This window comes from Lytechinus pictus, chromosome 7 (assembly GCF_037042905.1).
Source record: "Lytechinus pictus isolate F3 Inbred chromosome 7, Lp3.0, whole genome shotgun sequence".
Lineage (NCBI taxonomy): Eukaryota > Metazoa > Echinodermata > Echinoidea > Temnopleuroida > Toxopneustidae > Lytechinus > Lytechinus pictus.
Genome location: NC_087251.1, coordinates 34079452 through 34105208, shown reverse-complemented (window position 1 = coordinate 34105208; position 25757 = coordinate 34079452). Strand labels below are relative to the sequence as shown.

General features: G+C 35.4%; 1 protein-coding gene across 1 annotated transcript; it reads right to left on the bottom strand.

The window, feature by feature from the left end:
- Positions 1 to 23818, bottom strand: LOC129265243 (deubiquitinase DESI2-like). Its single transcript, XM_064102552.1, has 6 exons — positions 23696 to 23818; positions 17757 to 18105; positions 15267 to 15339; positions 5978 to 6071; positions 4209 to 4350; positions 1 to 3112 (listed from the first exon to the last, which is right to left on the bottom strand). Exons 2-6 carry the CDS (start codon positions 17868 to 17870, stop codon positions 2915 to 2917), a joined length of 621 nt encoding a protein of 206 aa, XP_063958622.1. The 5' UTR covers positions 17871 to 18105; positions 23696 to 23818; the 3' UTR covers positions 1 to 2914.
- Between the last annotated feature and the right edge of the window lie 1939 nt (positions 23819 to 25757).

Genomic DNA, 25757 nt, shown 5'->3' with positions numbered 1-25757 from the left:
AAGAAAATGACATTAATGATTTCTCATGGCGGCCATCTTGGATTTCAAAATGGCGGCCGACCCGATGGTCAAATCACTTGGGGCCGGCAATATTTGAAATCGGCACCCCAAATTAAGCCTATATGCCAAATTTCAATACCGCAGTTCATATAAAACTCGAGAAAATGATTGCAATAATATATCATGGCGGCCATCTTGGATTTCAAGATGGCGGCCATTTTGCCGCCGACCAAATGGTCAAATTGCTGGGGGCTGGCAATATTTGAAATCAGTGCCTCATAATACCCCTATATGCCAAATTTCAGTGTCACATGCCATGTAAAAAAAAAAAAAATGACATTTAATGATTTTTCATGGTGGCCATCTTGGATTTCAAAATGGCGGCCGACCCGATGGTCAAATCGCTTGGGGCCGGCAATTTTTGAAATCAGCGCCCAAAAATACCCCTGTATACCAAATTTCACACTTTCTGCCAGATCCGAGCATCTTGGCCATTTTTTGTCACATAACCGCTCCACTAAGAGTCAGAACCACTAGACCACGACGCACCCACTTAATATAACTTAATACCACTGCACTGTTTCAGAAAACTTGTTGCCAATGGTAAATCACAAGCACTTCATTATGCATCACTGAAACCCTGCAATCTAATTGGCCAAGAAAAAATCTTGAAAACAAATTCTGTAAAATGGGCTGTACGAATCTCTTGTATGAAAATTTGCTTATCATTGCTAAAAAGTAACCATGAATTGCATTCAAAGGAAATTTGATTGGTTCAAATATTGATCAACAGTTCAACACTATCATATAAAGCTTCAAATCAATGACACGTTTATACAACAAGGTCCATATCAGGGTCCCAGTGCATAAAGTTTCCTGATATGGTAACTATGACATCAACTGGTGACTACTTTGGTTGCAATGCCAAACGGCCAATCAGAGTCTAGATTTCATGACATTCACCATTAGGTGGTACAGTTTAGATAATAAGTTACTTTTATGGAGGAGGTCCCTTGATCATTTCTTTGCCTTTATTTCCATGCAGTATAATTAGAATTATACACCATAGATAACATTAAATGTTCTGCTGATGCTGTTCATATGCCTCTCAAATGAGCCAGTTCCTGAGATAAAACCATTTTCATCACCCTTCATTCTACCCGGTCATGTTCATACCGTTATTGATTTCATCTCCTCTGCTAATATCTCAACATTCTTCCATAGGGAAGACTTTTTCAAATCTATAAAGTCTGCCATGCGTTTTTAATATAATTTCATTTATTTCACTTCCTCTGAAGACGGTTCTATAACATTTGCTCCAGTGACAAATGTTCTGATAGAAAATCTGCATGTTAAGCGAACATAAAAGCTAACCTCCAAAACAAAATAAACCCTAATCCTTGATCTGAACAACGCTAAACCTATGCCCTCATATATTAGATCCGAGTAAATGTGTCACTCTGAATTCCTCTTTATAGAACAGCTCAACTAATTCATTTTTTAAACATAAAAAGTGCAAAGTGTTTGAATGGTTATTTGATAAATTGGTAGTCAAAGAAATTTTGGATGAGACTTAACATCACATGAAGAACTATGATTAGAAAAACTGGCAATTAGCAAAGTACTTTGGGAGAGACTTTTCACCTTTAGCTCAGCTGAAATCAGCAACTGTATGAACATTACCTGCACATTTCTTAAAATATATTTTGATTTCCAAAATAATGCAATTCCCTTCAATATTAGAAATATTATCTCTGCCTTTTCTATTGATTCTCTATAAAGTCCCCAAGGCACGGTCTACATGTTCCATAATACTTGATACCCATAGGAACAATGCAAATATACATCTACATATCAATGATCTGACTAGATAACTAGATGATTATTACAACCATTCCAATAAATTATGTATACAATGATGATACAAGTCTACTTCAATAAATATATACATATATTTTGTAAACAAATTTCTGTTTATGATATCAGCTTTGTACAATTGTAAGCACACAAAAATAGATATCTATCTGTTTATATTCAACACTAAGTTTATAAAAAAGAGATACTAGTAGTAAAATCGAGTGTGAGTGCCACAAAGTTGATCTCCTTGCTCTTTTGGCATTCTATGTCTTGGAGGGTCACTGTGCTAATTGGGGCAATTGTGCAGAGACTACGATATCAATATTTGAAAGGATGACCTCGTATCATGAATACCACCATTTCTCTTGATTAAATATACAATCTCTGAAGGCACAGCGCAGCATGCTAGTTCTGTCTCTATTTTAAAAGGCGGGAGGAAATATACCAATGTAGGAATTTAACATCACAATTTTTTTTCTTGATACATGCTTCAGGAACTGATAGGAATTGTGTCTGGTGGCAAAATATTTGATAGAACGAGTGTACCATTTCTGGACCTCATATATTCTCAACCATTTTTTTTCAGTTCCACACTATTGTTGAACAGACGTAACATTTATTAAAAGAGAGCCTCTGTATGTCAAAGAACTATCTCAGATCCATGCCATTCATGTGTAGTTTTATTGATACAGGGTCGCATTATCAGTAAAAATTATTATTTCAATGGTCATAATATAAATTATTATAACAATAATAATTGGAAATATTATATCTTTTACACCCCAGAATAGAGTAAATGTATGTTTGGGTTTCGATGCGAGCCTGGATCTGGACACCATCCGCAAAGTGCACACACTCTGTTTACTGATGTTACAATCAAATAAATGGAGAGGTACTATCTGCCAAACAAGGGGAACGATGGCTCGGTGGCTAACTGCTCCCGAGAAACTCCCTCCGTATCTGTTACCTCTCCTCAAGTCACGATAAAAGCAAGCACACATGGCATCCCTGTGGCACTCTAGTGTAAAAACCCTTCCCCAAGGAGGATTCAGGGTGGTCATAACAGCGATGATTTGCTCCCTGTTTCTGAGTCACTAGGTGTTCTTGAGGGTTCAGGTTCTTTGACAGAGTTGTTCTCCACTAGGGCTAGAGGGGTAAGCCACTCCTTGGGTAGCATCCGCTCCATGAAAGGCAGGCGTGCTCCTACAGCAGCTAACCGGTTAATCCATGATGGTATTTCCTTGCCACAGAGTATCTATAGATAGAGTGTCAGTAGAAACAAGGGTAAATCAGTTTAAATCTATTATTGGAAAAACATTGGTAAAGCCATTCCCTTAAGAACAATCCATAAACCAGAGAGCCAGTATTTCCTGGAAGTGCAAATAAGGATAAATTAAGCCTCCACATCAAAGTAAAGAATGATAATAATAGCTATAGATAAAATATCAAACTACATACATGATTTATCAAAACCCATTTTACAAACTTTTATTCATTCTAACAATTATCAGCAAAGCATTTTCTACATATTTACAAGTAAAATGCTTGAATCAGTATTTGTTCTGCATAATTATCACAATTACATCCTTCTCCTTTTATCATTTATGACAAATGTTAGCAATAATTATAATATTGGCATTTGGTATAAATTATACTAATAATGGGATGAATTGTATTCATGTTAATGGAAGAACAGAGTAATTATGTTAATGACTCTGAGATGGGCAATCCTTTCGATTATTTTTATTCAACATATTTGCCATTAATTTTGTTTATTTCAATTGATGCCATCTATGTTATTTATATTTATGTATTGTGTTTTTTGATAATCGGAAAATAAATAAACAAACAAACAATGGTGATAATGATTTTTTTATCACAATAAAGACAAATAATGGTAATAATATCAATAAATTACATACTTAAGTTTTATCAACAATATACTTGACAAATTTAAATTTCAATGTTAATTTCCAATCATCATACATGTAGCATCCTCAGGGATGCCAGTCAGACCTAATATGTGAAAAAATCATGAAATGGGAAGATGTCAGAGCCAAAAATCAGACAAAAGACTGAAGACTGGCCTCCTTGCATCTTGTTTATACCTGTACATTGATTTGGGGGAGGGGTGGGTGTTTCACAATGATTTAAGAGTGACTTTGAGACACACTTAAATCCCAAGTTGCGTCTGGTATAAACGACATCACCGTAATGGTCAAATCAAGCTAAGAAGAAGCACGCTACGGCATATTAGTCAATAAGATTACACGTTACATATCATGTACGCATCGGCATTTGAGCATGACTCGACTCTGTGAAACCCCTCCCTGCTTTGAAAAGCATCTTACTTGTACTAATTCCTGGGTGAAGTGATTGCAGTTCTTGTGTATGAGATGGTATGCCTCACCGGGATACTTCTTACCAAGGCAGTCAACAACTTTAACAACATCTTCCTCTGTGAGGTCGGTCTGACCTAGAACTATCGTCTCCCTGTAAAATCAACAGGAAAAACATTCTAAGGTTATATGACATTCGCTCCTGCAACAATTGCTCCTACCGAAAATCAACACATTGAGACAGTGGCGTATCTAGCTGGGTTAAAGACAATACCCTTCCAGGGGCGATATCATTTCTTCACAATTTTTTTGCCCAGAAACGATTATCATAATCATCTAGATGGAAGTTAAAAGTGAAAAAAACATCTGTTGTTTGAAATTCTGTTTCGACCATCATTCTCTCATTTTCATTATATTTTCTGAGGAATTTTTATTTTTTGTTTGACTTTTATTTTTGTTCAAAAAAAGAATAGATAACAAATTTATTCAACAATTTTTATAACTTTTCCTTTAAAAAAAATTGTTTATGTATAATACAGACCCTCGTTATAATGACAACCTTGTTTGCTCAGTGCTGGCACTCTTTATTTGAATTCTATAATTTAGTTTAATAGTCATACATTGCTAAACCCCGCACCACACCAAAGTTCAGGGGGAAAAATGTCAAACCCAGCCAAACTGAACCAAACATGGCGTCAGACTTGCAGCACTTCATTGTATACAACCCCTATAAGTGCATGAAACAAAATTATGTATGCTGTAAGTTACAGCGCACATAATTTGTTTCATGCCGCTGAAATATTCAGCAATATGCACATCTAAAATTTATAGAAAGCTGGCAAATTTATCCTTATGATACACCCCAGTGTCTGTATGCACATACATGTATAAGACAAGATTCCTGGGGCCCTGTCTTACAAAAGAGTTACGATTGATCCAATCAATCGTAAATCTATGGAAATACATATTCGTGTCATAATTTTTTTCTACAGGAAATTTGCACAATGTCCTTTGTAAACAAAGAGAAGCACAGTGAATTTTCAAGAAAACAATGAATGTACTGGATGAATATACATCATAGTTAGAAAATATTTTGAAAAAACATGCATAATAGATTTTGATGATGCTTGCCGTCCATAGTTGTGACTGCTTGGATCAATCGCAACTCTTTGTTAGACGGGGCCCTGTATTAAATTAGATTTTCAGCCTCCATATACTCTTACACAAAATGGCTAAAATGCAATTTTTTAAGTTTTACATCAATTGTATTCTTTCATCAAGACATGTATACAGCAAAATATCTTTATTTCAGAGTCAGACCCAGGGCAAAGGTGCTTATGAGAAAAATAGAAATTCCTGGCCTATACACATCCCATAGGAAAGCTATTCCAACCACTTGTCAAGATTTATTTACTGAATTGTCAATTTCAAATTACATGTAACATAGTCTTTTAGTGATCTCATCAAAATAAATTTCTTATTCTTAACCAAACATCTTTCCACTCTCACCATTCTGTTTTTGTTATATTTCTCAGACACCAGTTTGCGATCTTGAAAGGTTGGGTTCCCCCTTACTTTTATACTTAATTTTGCATTTTCAATTGTAATTCAACCTTCTAGTGCTGCAAAAACTAAATAAAAGCTAATCTAGATTCTATATTGACTGAACATACTGAATATTATCAGTCACAGTCTGTACAAGGTTGTTTTCTATCAAACAAGAGGATGACTTGACAACGCGATATGTTGGAAGTCAAATCATTAATTCACATAGTACTTACTTAAAACTAAATTGTTCTCCTAAATCTGAAACATCTCTGGGCTCTATTTCAAATATTCCAGTGAATGGGAACGGATGTCCTCCATATGCATACTCTGTAATAAACAGGAAAGAGAAGAGGCCAAGTTGTTAAAAGAATAAGATTGTACATTGATTTTGAGTGACAAACCTGACAAAATTTACCCAAAGTAACCAGTAGAATATGTGACTTGCCACCCCCAAAACAAAAACCAACAATACTTTGCCAGGGAAGGTCCTCTGGGAATAGTCAAAGCAATATTATAGTTTTCATAAATTAAAAATGAGAATATTAGCTTATCTAAAAGATTCAATCTTTTTCATAGTGTCCAAAATTCTTGTTGATAAAAGACGAGATACTGTAAAAGAATTACTTTGGCACCATTTTTTCTAGACTGCTTGGAAGTTTCACTTGGATAATTGTAGCGTGAACCCAGAACTTCAAACATTGTTTTCCCCTTATTCTTTGAAGCACTCACCAAATTTCTTCTACAGCACTTGTGTGGGTACTTATTGATAAGCTTAGGGGATGTGTGCTCTTTCATGCTAAAAATGAAACCTCAAAATTCATTCAAAGTGACTTAATGTTAGTTTGAAGGTTGCTGGATACATACTGTACATGTATATTGCTAAGAAGGTAGTCAACCCTGAGTTTACAATGATTAGAATAGAATATGCACTCTAACAAACAAATGTTTCTAAAAATCAGAGTCAAATCAGAAGTAGGCCTGTACCTTTGCATCATTTTGCAGATTCCTTGCATACTGGTATTCTGCACAATGAAGCCATATGGAATCATTATTCCATTATACATTGGGTATTGAGGAAAGCATGGCATAAATATACTAGCAACTACATGTACATGTATAAGTACATGTGGGTTGTAATATCTAAAAGTACAGTATGTTGGAAATAGCCTGGCTATCATATAATGAGTTGCATATCATTAAAAAAGTGATATATAGCTTTTGTACTTCACTGGAGCTGCAAAATTGTTATCAGACATCAGACATGCGTGAATGACTATGAATCAACAATACATAACTCTTTGCTGTGATCACTAAAGCATTATTCTTGACGCCTCAATGACCAAGACTTCTTACTTTTCCCAAGAGATGTCATATCTTGTCATGTGATACAATTCTTGGTATTTAAATTACTCAATTCACAGTTTGTTTTTTTATCTTCTTTTTTTTTGGGGGGGGGGGGAGAAATGAATATCTGGCATTCTGGCTGCTGTTGCCTCGTTCATTTTTTAGGGTTGCAATGACATTCATATTTCATATTTCATTTCCTGTCAAAATGAAAGATCATATCATCACTCAGAATAAAGTCATGATTGATGAAAGTTAGATGACACATTGTGAATTACGCTTCAATGATTGAAAGTCTGAAAACATGCATCATCATATTTAATGATCATACAGACGAGACTGATCATATTTAAGGGGAATGACACCTTTGGAACAAGTTGGCTTCTGTGGAAACAGAAAAATCAAAGAATAAGATCAAAGCAAGTTTGAGAAAAAAATGACAATAATGAGAAAGTTATGAACATTTGAATATTGCGATCACTAATGCTATGGAGATCCTTCTATTGGCAATGCGACAAATATTTGTGATGTCACATGTGAACAACTTTCCCTTTGATGGACTATAAAATACCCTGAAAATGTATATTTTGCTCTTTTAAAGGAAGATACAAACTCTTTATCCATAATATATTGTTTGAAAATCTGTATAACATACCCTCCTCTAGAAAGAATATGTGATAGCTAATATGTGATCTACTGATAGATGTGATAAAAGAGGCATTTTACCGTAATTGAAATATATATAGAAAAGTTATGGGAAGTTGTTCACATGTGATATCACACATCTTTGTTGCATTGCCAATGGGTGGATCTACATTACAATAATGATCTAAACCTCAAATGCTCATAAACTTTCTTAATTATCCATTCAATTTTTCTCAAACTTTCATTCATCTGTTTCTCTGATTTTTCTGTTTTTGCACAAGCTATCTTGTTTCAAGGATTTGATTTTCCTTTAAGCAAAAAAAAAAAAAAAGAGGGTATACCGTAGTTTTCTCTTTAACATGTAGGCATACATGACATGTACATGTCTAGTAAATTCTATGATACAGTGTAGCTACATTTTATAGGTGTTATACTTTTTTTCCCAGCATATGTTTTCCTTTTACAGCACTGTTAATAATGTAAAATGTATGTTTCCTCTTGACACTGTATGTACTGAAGGCAACATACTGTATTGCATTGACTGTGTACAGATCTATGTACAGTACATTTTTGCTAAAGTTGTTTTATACAGGATATGTCCCTTATCAAATTTATGTCAATTGTTTGATTTTGCCATCATAGCTGCTCTTTTTTTAGGATGCTATAGCCTAGTTTGTGATTACAATTTATTAACAGCTGGTGCAAACTATATGAGTGACAGCTGATGATAGTACCGGTAGTATGGTGTATAAACTTAAAACATATTTATGGAAGAACATATACTTTGTATTACAACCATATTGTACACTAAATATCTCTATATCTAAGATCATAATCATTTACATTTTTAATATTTCTTGTAAAGTCAGGCCTGGGGCCCATTTAATAAAAATTGATATGATAACATATTAGTAGTTTAAAGCTACTGAAATCATTCAACTGGATTGGCTGAAATTAAACTTGTACTAGAAATTAAGCATTTTGTTATTTTAATAACAAATGAAATGGGACCCTGATCAGGGTATTAGATGTATTTAAAAGTCAAGAAATGAAACAATAAAAATAATAATAAAATCATATGGCACTCATGAGAGTTTGGTGAGGGTTATTATGTTTTCGAATTACCGTACAGCTCAACAACATTTACTATGTCTGAATTAATATTTAAAGGACAAGTCCTACCCAACAAAAAGTTGATTAGAGTAAAAAGAGAAAAATCCAACAAGCATACACTGAAAATTTCATCAAAATCGGATGTAAAATAAGATGACATTTTAAAGTTTTGCTTAAATTCACAAAACAGTTATATGCACATCTTGGTTGGTATGCAAATGAGGAGACTGATGACATCATCCACTCACTCTTTTGTATTTTATTATGTGAAGTATGAAATATTCTAATGTTCTCCTTATTGTCAAGTGAAACTGATTAATTTCTCCCTGAACATGTGGAATTAGCATTGTAGCATTATATAGTTTAGTCAAGTTGGTCTTTATTGTCAAATCTGCAAAAATGAAATATTGTATAATTCAAACAATAAAAAAACAAAAGAAATAGTGAGTGATAGACATCATCGACTGACTCATTTGCATGACACTGAGTTGTGCATATCACTGTTTTGTGAAAAATAAGCGTAACTTTAAAATGTCATAACTTTTTTAGTTTAAATCTGATTTTGATGAAATTTTCACCATTATTCTAGTTTGATTTTTCTCTATTTATTCAAATCAACATTTTCCTTTAAAATAAAAAAAAACACCCTATACAAGTCATGTACATTAGGTGCTGGAGGATAGCAGGTGACACGGTGGCTACTAGTATTTGCTTGCCTTGAATGTCACACCCCCAAGGATTGAGTGATGAGGGATTGTGGCCGGCCAAAAAGGCTTTAATATTCATACAATTCTTATTCCCCAGGCTGGAATATACATGAACATTACAGGCTCAAATTACAATGTACCACAATGATGATATAGAACTTTGTGAACATCTTAAATGTACAGGGCAGAACTCTCATGACATCGATGAAACCTGACATACAAAACTTGACAAAAGCAGGAGAATACAAAGACCTTCAAATTAATCAAGCTTGGTATTACTAATAAATTTAGAGGCCATTCACTTGAATAATTGAATTCAATTAGGCCGTGTTTATGCTTCCACTTTTCAGGCCAGAATCAGCGTTTCCATACGTGATTAGTCCAAAACACGGTTGCGTCCATGCTTACTTTCATTTGAAAGACGTTTCAAAACGCCGATCATAAACTCACAAAAAGGTGCGTTTGTAAACGTCGCTTTCCTGCTCAACGAAAATTACGATGCAAAGCCAGCTGGAGTTCGTGATTTCGCCTCTGAAAAGTTAAGCATAAACAGCACTCCCAGAACCACGTTTACGATCGGCGTTTTGAAACAACGTTCGAAAACGCTGATTCTGTCCTTGCATTGGAAGCATAAACACACCCTTAGTGCAAAAAATAATGTAGTTCAAGTTGTGCAAAAGATAAAAATCTTAAATAACATATATTTTTTTAAATGGTAAAACCAGTTCTGCATTGAGGAATGAGATGAAAAATTATTGAAGAGGAAAATTAGAAAATTTCATCAAAATCGGATGTTAAATAAAGTATGACATTCTAGAATTTCTCAGAACAGTTAGGCCTAAAACATGTACCGTACAGTTGTCGGTACTTACATGTACATGTATACAAGCCTGGCCACAGAGTCCCATACTAAGGGGGGGGGGGAGTTAGCCCACTCTGAAAAATGTGAATACAGAAATATGCTTTTCACACTGCATTTCCTTAACCCCATATCCTTAATTAACCCCATACTATCTTTTTTGGATTCACACTGTCTAACCCCATACTATTTGCTAAGCCGGTGTTAACGCCTTAACCCTGGACTATCACACAGCTCATAAATATTGATGATTTTACCATACAGAGCACAATTAACATGAAATTTTGACTTCTGTGATTGGCTAATGCTTAGCCCCACTTTTCCTTAGCCCACTTTCCTTTCACACTGCATCTCTTAGCACCGCAATTGTGGTGCTGGCACCACAATAAGCCAACTAACCCTGCTTTTTTGCAGGGCCAGACAGTACCGTACTATTTACCGTGCTAGCCCACTTTGCTAAAACGTAGTGTGAAAATGAGGAGGGCTAAGCTTAATCCCAGGAAATTAGTGGGGCTAAGACCCCCTTAGCTCCACCAATTTCCTGGGGTTAAGGGAAAAAAGTGCAGTGTGAAAAGCATAAGAGTGGACCAAGTTTAACCCTGGACTAATGGTGGGGGTTAATGTAACTTGTCATTTGATTTAGCTCCACTTCTAGTACAGAGTTAAAGGGATGGTCCGGGCTGAAAGTATAGCTTAATAAATAGAGTAGAATTCACTGAGCAAAATGCCGAAAATTTCATCAAAATCGGATAACAAATAACAAAGTTATTGAATTTTAAAGTTAAGCAATATTTTGTGAAAACAGTCGTCATGAATATTCATTAGGTGGGCTGATGATGTCACATCTCTACTTGTTCTTTTGTATTTTATTATATGAAATTAAGTTTATTCAATTTTTTTCCTCCAAGAACTAGACAAATTGGATTGACAACTGATTTAGTGCATTATATATTTATTGCTACAACTTATTTCATTATAAGGGAGACATATTATTCACACAAGTATGAAATAATGAAAAAATTATGATTTTATGTAATAACATAAGAAAACGGAAAGTGGAGATGTGACATTATCAGCCCACCTAATGAATATTCATGACGACTGTTTTCACAAAATATTGCTAAATTTTAAACTTTAATAACTTTATTATTTGTAATCCGATTTTGATGAAATTTTCGACATTTTGCTCAGTGAATTCTACTCTATGTATTAAGATATAAATATTTTCAGCCCGGACCATCCCTTTAAGGAAAATTTGGCTAACAAGTGAGAATAGGGTAGTTTATACATGTATTTTACCAATGATTTACAAAAAATATAATCGAAACTGTTTCACCGGCGAAGTTCTCCACCTCTAGAGGTGGAGAAGTCGGCGAACTTCACCGGTGAAGTTCTCCTGTGTACCTTTCATACTGGACACTTTCCCCTTCGCTGGCGAACTTTGCCGGTGAAAAGCGCCGGTAACCCGGGTTCGATTCCCAAGTGGTGCGCTAGTGCCCTTTGGTAAGGCATTTATCCTCATTACCAGGTCCCTCGGAGAGGACCTTAAGCCGTTGGTCCCCTGGTTGCTTGCTAACAGGCATTCGTGCTTTCTTAGCAGTCAGGTAAAACAACTTCGGTATAACTTCGGTAATATGAAAGGGGTATTATGTACCAGTATGCCTACACACAATACAGATTGGTACAGATCATACTGGACTGGTAAAGCTCAGAAAATTTGTCTATGGTTTCTTTTTTTAAATCCATTTATGATAAAAAAAGCTTGTAAAAGCACATCTTAAAATGCCAACAGTCACTTTTATGGCTTCACCACTGTCAAAGGGAAAATTTGTCTTGTTAACATACATGTAAATGCATGCAATATGTGTACTCTCTTATCATTTGTTGTCTCACTTGACTGCATGGGAAAAATCACACCTTGTCAGACAGAGGTCCTGGGTAAATGTTACCTTTCATGTTTCATTTCAAAAGATAAGAAAAGATTTTATTCGACTCTGTCGTCCCAAATCGAATGAATACAAATGCTTGTATTGTACAGTATATGATAATATGCAGCAAAAAGCTTGTGTAATAACAATAAAAACAAAACACACTTAACACTAATGCAATATGACTGAAAAATACATGTGTCAGTGACTGTTTAGCAACTTCTAATTTAGAAAATATGAATCTGTAAAGAATACAATCAAAATGATAATCACAAAATGATAGATGCTGTTGCTGTGTATACATCTGGATTACGATATCTGATATATATCAAAAATTTAAAAGTGATATTTTTATTTCAAAACTTCAATAACACTTGCATGCATTGAAGTTTTAAAGCAGATACGAACCTATAATAATGCTAGTGACCCATATTACCCATAATAATGCTAGTGTACTGTAGTCTATTAATATAGACCCACTTGAATGATAACATGTTAATTATCTACTCTACACATTTATACCGCAATAATTATGTTACCAAGTAGAAAAACAATTAATTTTCCTCTCAAAACATTTTATTTTCTCTATACAAATACAATTATAGGTCAATTTATTCTCTGTAGTATTAGTAGATATCTGAAAACGTATATTTTAAGACTATGTATTTATAACACACAGTCAATGAGAGACCACACACGGTTCACTCCCCCTTTATCAAAAATGCTTTAAAATTTATCAATGTATTTCAAGAATATGGAAAGATCAAGATGAAAATTCAATCAAATCAAATAAAGACACCTGCATCAATCATTTCTTTCGAAAGGTTACATCAGCGTTAACACCTCCATGGGAATCTCTTGGGATCAATGCTGTAATTTAAATCCATACTCAATCACTCCCAAAGCAACATACCCAAGAGAGACAAAAAGCCTTGATTGCTGGCATGACTCTCTCTCTCTCTCCTGATCAAGAAGAAAACACTCTGCATTATTCCTCCATCCATCTCCCTCAAATTAATAGCCCCAGACTGCACAGCCAGCAATCAATTTTGCAGGTCTTTACGTGGTTGGAAAAGCAAGAGCGGTGCAGAGAGCAATCTATTAAATATTGATCAGGGCCAAGATTGGGGTATAAGCCAGGACCATCACGGCTTTCTAAACAGGTCAATGGGTAGGGGAGCTAATGGAAAAGATTATTTAAGTGTGTTATCATACAACAATGTTCAGGAAAGAAAATAAAAGATGAAATTTTCAGTGTTTTATATGGTATGCTCTGTCTGTGTTTAGTTTAAGTTCAGTAAATGGGCAATATGGGTTAGATTAATTATCTTGTCAACTAGGATAGAGTTCATAATACAACCCTGAACTTCAATTAGAATATCACTGTTAGTATATGAGCAAATTTGATAAAAAAATGGCAGAAATATATATATATATATTTTTTTTATTTGTTTCTCTTGACGACGGTGTTGTCTATTTGAGTTCAATATCAGCTCAAACACACAAACACAATTTGCCTACATGTATGTAAATACCAGAAGCAATGCATCATTTAATTAAAGTCAAGCTTGTAGGCATGGAGGCATGGAGGCACCTCTGCCTATCACTGACCTTTTTTTAACCATAATATTGCAGACATAAATACCAAATTCGCAAGGATTCAAGGAAGGAATGCCACACGATTTAACACACATATTTTGATGAATGCAAAGTATAAACATGATACTACATGTACTGTAATTTCATTTCAATGGGATTTATTTGCCATCACCTCTATTCTATCCCTTTATTAAACTACAAGAATTCTCATTCCTCATGCCTAGCCACATATTGAACATATATGTGTTTGTACATAGGTCTACATATATTTATATTTTATATATATCTGAAATGATCAAATTTTGAATAATACCCCTCGACAAACTGTATGTATTTAGGACAGCTATTACGCATAAAATTTGGGGTCATATTTTGTGAACCAGACTGGCACAAGTTGTGGGTTTTTTTTCTTCTTCAAACTAGTGCTATAAACAAATATTTATGGAGTAATCATCATTGCCCACTTTATTTTTACTAAATGGAATTGAATTATAATCTGCAATCATGTACTGTTACGTATGAAAAAATCTAATATAAGCATTCTGCAAACAGAACAGAGTAAACAATTTCAGCATCGTCAATACATGTACATAATATGCAGGACCATAAGAATCTTAACCGCACAAAAAAACACTGAGTGTAAGGAATTCCAATCAATTATTCAATGTGCTGTATTTCTTTCAACCCTCCCTATTTAAAAGATACTATCTCCATGTCTCCTGATTTGCAATCCTACTCCCGATTCAACGGTGCTTCATATGTATGCTGCTACATGTAGGATCATATAAATGGAATGAATAGATTGTCATCTATACAGGGAAAGGACAACATCAAGAGATTATCTCTCACTCAGCCTGTTACTGCACAATAATTACAGACTGTCTAGAACAGCTGCTGTACTGACGCAATTACTGTAAGGTCATGAAAATGCAATGCATGAAATAATGTGTTTTTCGACCTGCTGTGTATATGTAAACTTACTTTTTACTTCTGTTTCTGTGTATGCTAACTCCCGTAGGAACTAAGCAGGACAGCATTTTGCTGGTAAACTTGTAATTATGATGGGGGTTTCAAAAGTGCATCCAAGTCTGTCAATATCATGACTTTCTGATTAATTAGGACTTATCGATCAGCTGTATTCACTAAAATAAAAATAAATACATACATATTCAGGAATTTACTACTATATGTAAAAATACTATAGGTAATGAAAATGCAATAGGCCTATCAAATGTTTGTTGCTGTTTTTATTCAGTATTTTCCTCTTACTATATGTAGATCCTAGTTTGTGCAAGTCTCGTTTACAAGACCATCAAGTTGTACTCACCTTTTCCATAAACTTGAATGCCAGTATGATAAACTCCTAATCCTAATGTTGTTGTATATTCATTGGTCCAATACTGCAACAGAAACACGAAAGAGGTGACAGACCAGTTAAAAATATGTTGTTGTTTTTTTCTTCAAATTACATGGACAATGGCCAACATCCAACTTACATGTACAAATTAAAAAAAAACCCACATAACTTTGTAATAGGTAATGTAATGAAGATGAGCATCAGAAAAAATTCTCATTTATCCCATTTCATTCCATTTTGATACATGAGGGTTATCATCTTACATTGTAGATTATTAATCAAATCGTGTTTTTTTTTTAATCTAGTATTTCAGGTTTAAAGATTTTGTTTATCTTTTGTAATTTCAATTTTGCCTTATTCAGAATCAAACTTCGGTTGATTTATTTCTTTTCTGCAAAATAAAATTGTAATTTCAATTACCATGGATTTAACTCTCTTCGGAATTTAGTTGAATGACCATGTCTGGCTACATTTAAAAATGGAAATTAACCATATAGGCCTACAGTATGTAAATATAATACTAGTAACTAGCACAGTACGATTTGCATGTTGTCTGTTTCTTTTTAAAGTGAGTATTTCATTCCATATGAAGCCACAAGTAAATGAAAAAAATGTTCGTAAAAAGAGGGGGAACACTAGTTACATCAAATTTTGATTATAGACATGACAATGTACATGTAGACTGGTAGCTCTACATGGAAGCGCTGTGGTGTAGCGGTTCTGACTCTCGCCTTGTAATCAGAGGGTCGTGTGTTCGAATCCCACGATGGCCTAGCGTCCTTTGGCAAGGCGTCAATCCACAATTTGCCACTCTCCACCCAGGTGTTAAATGGGTACCCGGTAGGATGCGAAAGCCTATGTAGTATGCCTAGCTATTGAGTCTTGGAACTCTTGTTGGAATGCTCCCCAGGGAGTGGAGAAGGTGCATACATTGTACGCGGGCATGCAAGGATCCGATGACCGGGGTAATAATATATCTGTAAAGCGCTTAGAGATGTTTTCCGATGTGTTAAGCGCTATATAAATGCGGAATATTATTATTATTATTACATGCACTTTAATAAAAATCTTAATGCATAACTTTCAGGAAATTTGGTTTAAAAAATCTTAAAATAAAATTATTTATATCAAAGATTATCTTCATTTTGTGAAAACAGTTACATGGATGTTGTCATGAATAGATGGGCTGATGATGTCACATCCTTCCTTTTTCTTAAAAAAAGAAAATCAAATTACATGTATTTAACATTTTAATGCAAGTGTGCAATGTACCTCCCTTGTAACAAAATAAGTAATTGTCATCTGACACATCAAAGCAGTACTACATCAAAAAGAAAAATTAATATTCATGTAATGAAGAAAAAAAATAAGAGGGGAAATGGTAGCATTAGCTCACTCAATGCATATTTTTGAAGTCATCAGTGGTGCAAGAAACGATTTTGCACCAAAATGAAATTTTAAATGTCATAAAGTTCTTTTAAAATTCCTTCTCCAATTTTTGTGAATGTTTGATTTTACTTTATCTGTTCAAATCACAATATTTTAAGCAGGGAGTATCCCTTTAATAAATTATGGTAATTAATAAATCCTATATAACCTAAAAAAAGTGGATTATATGCTCCTTTTTAAATGAAACATTTTGGATTAAATGCCTTTTGATATGAACCTTAACTTGTAATCAATTTTGGCCAGCCTTCACAAAAATATTTTTAATGTGATAGGGAACGTTGTCTAAGATACAGATATTTATCTTTAACAATCAATTTGGGTCAAAAAGTGGATTTAATGCCTTTTGAAATTAAACTCTACATTAAATAGGGCCTACATCTATAAGCAGGTATTCCTAGCAACATGTACAAAATGTACATAAAACTAACATTAATCAATCATTTAAATGATGCTGGTAGTGTAGGTCTACATACCGGACATTGACATATACACATGTACAAATATCGTGTCGCTTCAACAGGCACAAGGAGGAAATAGTATGGTCGTATTGGTGACAGCCTGACAGGACTGTGCATAGTACTTGTGCACTGTATGCCAGTCAGCCTGGTGTCAAGAACTACTAGATTGTACTTCTTATGAAAGGCTGATGAGCAGACCCGAACATTTATTTACTGATTGGAAATGGGGGGGGGGGGTGTTCAGTTCGTATTAATCCAGCATTGTAGTTTCCTGCAAAATACTTTACTCATTAGTTAAGTGGAACATTCCCTGGTAGTCTCTCCTGAAATTCAATTGACTTTGTGAGTTTCACATGGAAATATCAAACATTTTCTTTTTAATTTACTGTTTGAATATACATGTATAATGAACTGTAACAATCCAAGGAAATGACGGAAAATGTTGTCCATGCCATATTGACTTTTCATGTCGATAAATGTACTTGTCACATGGATGTATTTTCTTTTTAAAAATATTTTATAAACATAGTAGTGACCCAGGCTTATGACTTACCATATCATAAACATTAAGTCTGACCTCCTCTCCCGACCCCTTCTCTCTCCTATCCTCACTATCACTATCACAAGAAGACATTCTGTATAGGCCGCAAAACTCTACTGCAGTCATGTCCTAAAGCTGGAGAACCCCCTCTTCAACTCCGACACACAGCAAACCACAAAGAAGGATGGCTTGCTCAATCTCTGAAATGAATCTTTGATGCGCTCTGTTAACTATGATAGTGGTTTGGTTTGTAAGACTCCAACCAGATCTTCTGAATATAGAAAAAAGGGTGTCGTCCACATGAAGACACATGTACAGAATGTCACTGCGAAGAGCCTCAAAATATATCCATAATCTGCACCTGAAAATATTGTATTAAAGATACATGTAAGTTTTTATTTCACCTAATGGTGGGGCTTGGAATTATACAACTACAGCAGAGTAACTACAGTAAGGGTTGCAAACAAATAGAGCAAAATGGCTGTACCTACATGTACACAACCTATTGATAATGTTAAAGACTGAAATTTGAGCATGAAAATTGAGAAGTCCTGCATGCAGGGTGCTACATAAGCACTTGCCCAATTGCCTGGGGCAAGTAAAAGTTAGAGTCGGGCAAGTGTTTTGATATGATATTGACCCTAATTTTGGTCATGGCAGGCAAGATAAAATCACTTTGGAAAAAGAAATGCAATATAAACAAGGTAGATCAGTTCATGTCAAAACAGAGAAAAAGGTCAATGGTTTATAAAACGGCAAAACTTTCTTTTGAAGAGGTAAAACTTTTTTTTTTTCAAGGATTTTTCGGGCAAGTGAAATAGATTTTTGGGCAAGTATATTCCAACTATTTAGAAATTTACTTGCCCGACTGGGCAAGTGCTTCTAATATTAAAGTTATGTAGCACCCTGCCTGCATGGTTAGCCTATTTCCATAGTCCTACTGGTTTTGTTTTGGTGCAGTCTTTAAAGGTCAAGTCCACCCCAGGAATATCCTGACTTGAATACCGTATAGAGAAAAATCAAACTAGCATAGTGCTGAAAATTAATTCTTGGATCATTGACAATGAGAAAATTAGAATATCTTATGTAATAAAATAAAAAGAAATAGTGAGTGGATGACATCATAGTCTCCTCATTTGCATACCAGCCAGGATGTGCATATAACTGTTTTGTGAAATTAAGCGAAACTTTAAAGTGTCATAACTTTCTTATTCGTTATACATTATACATCCGATTTTGGTGAAATTTTCAGTGTCATGCTTGTTGGATTTATCTCTTTTTATTCCATTTCTTTGCAAATAACTATGGGTGATATCTGTTTGAATGCTAAAAACTTGCTTCTGAATTTTGACACATGTAGCTGACATAGCCTACATACACATACAATGAAACAATGAAAAAATCTCAAATGCCATTTCATTATTAAATCCAGGAGACATATCAATGTTAACGAGAAGAAAAATCAGCACTTAAATGACGCTATTTGAGGGATATTCATGATATTAGGGGGAATTGACTTCACATCGTTCGGTAAATTTCATAGAAGGACCTGATTATAAAACCTCTTCTTAAATTCACGGAAGGGCCATGCAATTGTTGCAATTTTGTATGCGCTGTGCCTTCAATTTTCCTGTACACAGCGGCACGTAATGCAGTATGCACCCACGGGTGACTATTACTAACCTCGCACACAGGACCACGTTGGCAGCATGCAGCTGCGACACCACTTTTTTCAATCACAAAGGCACAACAAACGACTTACATGTAGGTCTTAACCATGTTAACGTTAGTATTACTATTAGTAGTGCTATAGCTCACTCATTATTTCCTTCAACTTGGTCAGAACCCGGCTCGTAAATCTTATCAGAATTAGAGCTCGACCGGAAAGGCCTGGCAACCCGGACCAGCTAAAATTGATTTATGTCCATGCAAAAATACAATGTTTTGACCCTCTTGACTCTTATCTGGTACCGACATCCATCACCTTCTGACCTAGTTTTTAAAAGACCATACTAACCCCCAAAATAATTTATACACTGTTTATATTATCCAGTAGTAATGTAGAGAGGGGATTGAGATGATACAAGGCCAACTTGCAATCCCTCACATGCTTATAAGTGCAGCAGTCAACAGCATGAGTCTGTGCACCGCTAGTATGATTGGTTCTTGCTTACTTACTGCGAAACATATGCTTTGAAATGATAGTTTGTTATGTGTGAGATCGAGAGGCAGTTTACAAACCACATCGTTGATTATGTTGTCATTCTGGTGACCCAATTTCCAAACAGGCTCTCACAGACACTTTTTTTCTCTACCATAGAATAATTTTTTTTTTTGGGGGGGGTGGAGGTGGCAGAAAGAGTTAATTTCTGAGCGTATTTCATTCTTCATATTTGCTTTGAAGCAATAGAATATTTTTTTTGCATGATTTATTTTTAACTGTCTTATTCTAGCTTTCAGCTACCAGTAATATTTTGTGTGTGATATACATGTACATGTAGGCCTATTGATCAAGAATAATCTGAAAAAATGCGCTCTTAGAAAAAGGTGTTTTTCCCCTTAAATAAAAAAAAAAAATTTAAAAAAATTATTTAAAATTAAAATTTGACAATCAAAGTATCAGTCCGATATCATCCTACCTCCATATCATCCATGTAGTCATCTCATCTCTTCATCTGACACGTTTTTTTTTGCACTTGTAACCCCCCCCCCCTCTCTCTCTCTCCCTCTAAGTGCACCCTCCTCTTCTTGTCCATCTCCGTCCACCCTCTTTAATGTCTACTTTAAATGGGCCCCAAATTAAATGTTTTACACCCAGCTGAGCAATTATTTTGGGATCACCGACTTGTGAAATATGGCAACACTACAGGGGGGGGGGGCTTCTATGGGTAGCAGAAAAACTGATAATATACAAGATATCTCAATACACTGAACAGATTTTTTTACAAAAAAAAGAAATATTCTACATGTCATCACAATCATATCAAAAGGAAATCTTCATGATTTATGACCATGCCTAATCTATGGCTAATGGACCGACTGGCCTTTAGTCTTTACCTGTAAACAAATTGGACATTCTCACCCAGTGAATCCATTACTCTCAGCTAATCACATGACCAGTCACATGATATCACATGGCAGCTGCACTGTATGCACACACGTGCCTTAGCCGTCTCAATCTCTCACACACAAGGCCATGACTCATGAGGTCCGATCATACACATAAATCAAAATCATCATGGGGAAAGAATGAAAATAAGGTAGGGGCCTTTGACCTCTATGATGGGGTGACTATAATTTGTGCACATTTTAAAATTTATCATGAAGTTGTTTTTCAATCCAAAATTTCTCAGTTCACAAAAAATTAATCAAAATCATAAATTCCAAACGGAAGGCAAGATTCCAAAGTCAAATTAGCTTGACGGAATTACAAAAGTAGGCCAAGGGTTTCGCCGATATCGCGATCTCAAAATTCCATGACAATCGACTAGTGCGCGCTCGGCTGAAAAAGTGTCATTAAAAAATGTGATCTAAATTTGCGCTAGACCATTTTGCAAAGCTTTAGAAAATAAATCAAACATACAAAGGTAAGATAATTGTATCAGATGGAGGTTAAAATGCCATAAATTTGGTTGGTATAACATTTGACTTACTTATTTGGATACCTCTGCTTGCAAACTGGCGATTTCTTGATACTTGTCGAGAAGTTCAGATTTTATCGGAGCGCGTGCAAAAGGTAACAAAATTTGCTGATGTTTTGCCAATAATTTCACAAATTGAGACAGACCTTCCCTTCAAGAAAAGGCCATACTTAGTAATTTTGGATCGTTTTTTCTGTTGGTGATATCAGTTTTTCAATATATCAATTACATATTGAGATATTCGACCGTGCACATAATTAGGTAACGCGCGAATTAAGGTCACGTCACAACACCATACCTATCCCCTCGACCATCACGTCTAGAGTAGGTGGATGGATTAGGTACTTGTTAAAAACAGTTTCATGACATTTATTGCGGTGACAGACGACACCTCAAATATTATCAAACCATCCGTGTTTATTTACCAAGTTCGATGGATTCAATCACAGTGAAACCCAACCCGTAAGTTCCGCTGTTCCGAGCCAGATGTCAACTCGGCATGATTCAGTCCAGTAAACAATCCGAGCTATATTTACAGTCAGCTCCGAGCTACGGCCCGCGAAGCTTCGTGGAATCGTGGGCCGGAGCTCCCTGCCGGCTGCCCTGGGTCAACAGTTAGTATACCCAGTTGTTGTGTGTCCGGACGATCAAATTTAGAAAGTCATTTGGAAAAAATTACAAGCGAAGTTTCATCAATTTTTAGTACAAAACGTTAGGAAATATTATAAAGAACAAAACAGAAGATGATTACAAGTATTGAATTCATATTTTTAGTGTAATCCAAAGACAAAAAAGAAGGCTTCAAAAAGATAAAGTGTCCGGACACCCGACCCCCCATCCTATGGCTTGATTTTTCTGTGCGCGGTGCGGTGGCATGTAATGAACCCTTGAGTGAGCCCTTGGGCTTGGCTAAGTAAAAAGGGCTATTAAGCTAAGCCATGTAAGTAACGTTAAAGGGATGGTCCGGGCTGAAAATATTTATATCTTAATACATAGAGTAGAATTCACTGAGCAAAATGCCGAAAATTTCATCAAAATCAGATAACAAATAATAAGTTATTAAAGTTTAAAATTTAGCAATATTTTGTGAAAACAGTTGTCATGAATATTCATTAGGTGGGCTGATGATGTCACATCTCCACTTTCCGTTTTCTTATGTTATTATGATGGTGGGCCCCAAGTCTGCGCACCTAACAATTTGAGTTAAGATTTAACATGAATTTCTTCTTATTACACAAAATCTTTCAATTAATAATGTTGCTTACATTATTAAGAGTAAGTGTACCAAATTTCTCATTAAAAAATGAAAGAAAATATAGGATTTTCTTGAAAAAACCTCGGGCAGTCATTTTCAGATTGAAAAAAAAAATGATACCCCATGTCTGCGCACGCATTCACTTTGCACACGATTCGGGGATTTTGATGAGAAAGGCTGCATTTTGAGGCCGTCACATGAAATGCCCTAAATTCATTATTTTCCACCATTTTGAGTCGTGTTTTTTTTATGAATACCTGTCTATGTATTGCATGTTTAAAGTTCGTGCTCGTTGCGTATCTTCTTTTATTAGGATCGCGCAGATACGCGTGTGCGCAGACAAGGGGGACTGCGCAGACTTGGGGGAACTTGCCATACATAAAATCATAATTTTTTCATTATTTCATACTTGTGTGAATAATATGTCTCCCTATTTATAATGAAATAAGTTGCAGCAATAAATATATAATGCACTCAATCAGTTGTCAATCCAATTTGTCTAGTTCTTGGAGGAAAAAATTTGAATAAACTTAATTTCATATAATAAAATACAAAACTCAAAAGAACAAGTGGAGATGTGACATCATCAGCCCACCTAATGAATATTCATGATGACTGTCATGACTGTCAGTGTCAGACTGTTTTCACAAAATATTGCTAAACTTAAAATTTAAAAATAAAAATTCAATAACTTTGTTATTTGTTATCCGATTTTGATGAAATTTTCTACATTTTGCTCAGTGAATTCGACTCTATTTATTAAGCTATACATACTTTTAGCCCAGACAATCCCTTTAAAATGGCTTCGGCCTTTCGGCCTATACCGGAGTCGAGTGCTTCCATCGGGAAGCGATGGTTATCGCCCCCAACGAAAGAGGCGTAAGTTAAAGGCAACGTTCGCTAGCTCGACCAAGGCCGAGTGCGGCGAAAAGGGTGTCATTTTCAATCGATTTAAAACTCCTCGCAATCGTTAGAAAATACGTGATTTTCGAGAAAAAATATTTGAATTGTTAACAAATATACTGAAATATGAAATGACGACATCCATATCATACCTTCGCTGTAGAATTCCTAATAATACGAATATTATCCTTGAACCTGGCCCCCGAAAGTGGAAAAACGTAGATTTGGTGGATGACAAAATACGGAACCCATTAATGAACTATCGATGAGGGCGCGTCTACATTTCTCAGGAGCCAGCTGTCGGCTGCTATGCTGCATCAGCTCAGCTCAGCAAATAAAAGTTTGCTTTTTTATTTCTAATTTTTTTTTACTTAGGATGAATACACTGCTTGTTAATCTGTCATTTACTCAATCAATTTAACACCCTTGACCACAGTACCATTTGGGGTCACTACCCCCACGTCGCCCCCCCCCCCCCCGACAAGGAATTGCCTGTACAAATTATAGTCCCCCGCTTTTCAATAATGAATTGATTTTTTTAAGGACAAAGTACCGGTATACAAAGAACATGACTTTTTGTTTTAGAATTAGCAGTGGCGTACAGATAAGGGCCTTGGGGTGCTTGCCCCCCCCCCCCCGAAAAAAAAAAATCACCGGCCACCAAGAAAAAAGAAAAAAAAGAAAAGAGAAAATGGTCAAATATGATTTATATATTTTTAATGTTGTAATAAAGATGTCAAAACTTTTGCTCGCTCACTTCGCTCGGTCGCAATTTTTTGTGAATTTTGCCCAATATGCCATATCTCACCCCTCAAAAACTTTTGGCTCATTATGCCACTGAGAATTAGCGTATAGGCCCTATTAAACCCAAGTTCATTCGTGACGGAAAAGTTTTGTTTTACTTACTAAGGATACTTAGGGATTTATTTTTGTGCGTGTGCTGTTAACGATTGAAATGACATCTATCTTAATTTGTGAGGCATGATATCACCCACCTTATATTTTGTGGGAGTTCAATCATGTTCTGTTAATATTTGCTTGATTTTGCAGGTCCGACTGGTCGCTATGCAGGGACAAAACTGGATTCGAATCTATATGGAAACGTGAATTATCTGAAAATAAGTGGAAGTGCCTGGGCAATTTTGGTCAATGTCACTCCACAAAATCAAACTTATCTGTGGATATTTCGTTTCGAGAGGGAGGGAGGGGGGAGTTGGGTCAGTTTTAATCAGATTGATAAAACTATGCCTATGCCTATATAGGGCCTATAATTTTTTATGCCTAATGATTGCTAATAAACATGATAAAGATGATGCAAGGACTCGAAATTTCAAAATAAAAATGACGAAATGATTTTAGCCTTAAATACCAGAAATGAATTTCCTATGTCTTGTCGCTCTAACAATAATGACCAGTAGCTTGCTATTGTAGTTTTTGCACTGATAGTGTATGTATATTCAGTCCCCGGATACTGTCAGTTTTGGAGATGTGCATATGGTATAGAAACGAGTGGTATTGACCCGAACACGCCTGTCCTGGGCACCAGGGGACACCCGGACTGCATAGAAGTTATTATTTTGTTAATTTACCATGCAATTGTATTTTTCACCAGGGTCGGATCCAGGATTTTCCAAAGGGGGGGGGGCAATTTTTTCGGAGGAAAAGCAGTACCCGAAAAAAAAGTCTTCACCTCTATTTTAATGGAATTTTTACATAAATTTTTTTTTAATTTGCTTCTCAAAGGGGGGGGGGGCACGTGCCCCCTGTACCCCCTGGATCCGCGCCTTTTTTCATGGAATCCTTGATTTTGATTAACTATTGAGTATGGACCCGGAGTATGGAATCCATTTAGTTACCATGGGATAGCAAAATTGCCATAAACGTCCGAATGAAATAGTGAAAACACTTCTATCGGGATTATTTTGATTATCCAAAATGAATAATCGTGGTATGGAAGTTTATTTTTTTTAACCAGGTGAAACAATATATACACAACAAAAAAGGTAAGTCCCCCCTTGAACAAACATCAATAATTTCCGAACCAATGCGAGTTTTTGATATATTTTTACATGAGCGTGTATAATTTTATAAGCTACCCTCTGAGTAAATGTTATGGACGTATTTTACGTCATGCTTCAGTGAGCACCGTCAGAAGGCAAAAATGTCACTTTTCAAACGTCACAAGCCAAAAATCATGACTCATTTCCATTTTAT

Coding starts and splice junctions, on each gene's coding strand:
- LOC129265243 (XM_064102552.1), bottom strand. CDS start 17,870: ATGACTGCAGTAGAGTTTTGCGGCCTATACAGAATGTCTTCTTGTGAT. Junction 6,072..15,266: donor CATTCAAGTTTATGGAAAAG/GTGAGTACAACT, acceptor TGTTTATTACAG/AGTATGCATATGGAGGACAT. Junction 4,351..5,977: donor GGAGAACAATTTAGTTTTAA/GTAAGTACTATG, acceptor TTGATTTTACAG/GGAGACGATAGTTCTAGGTC.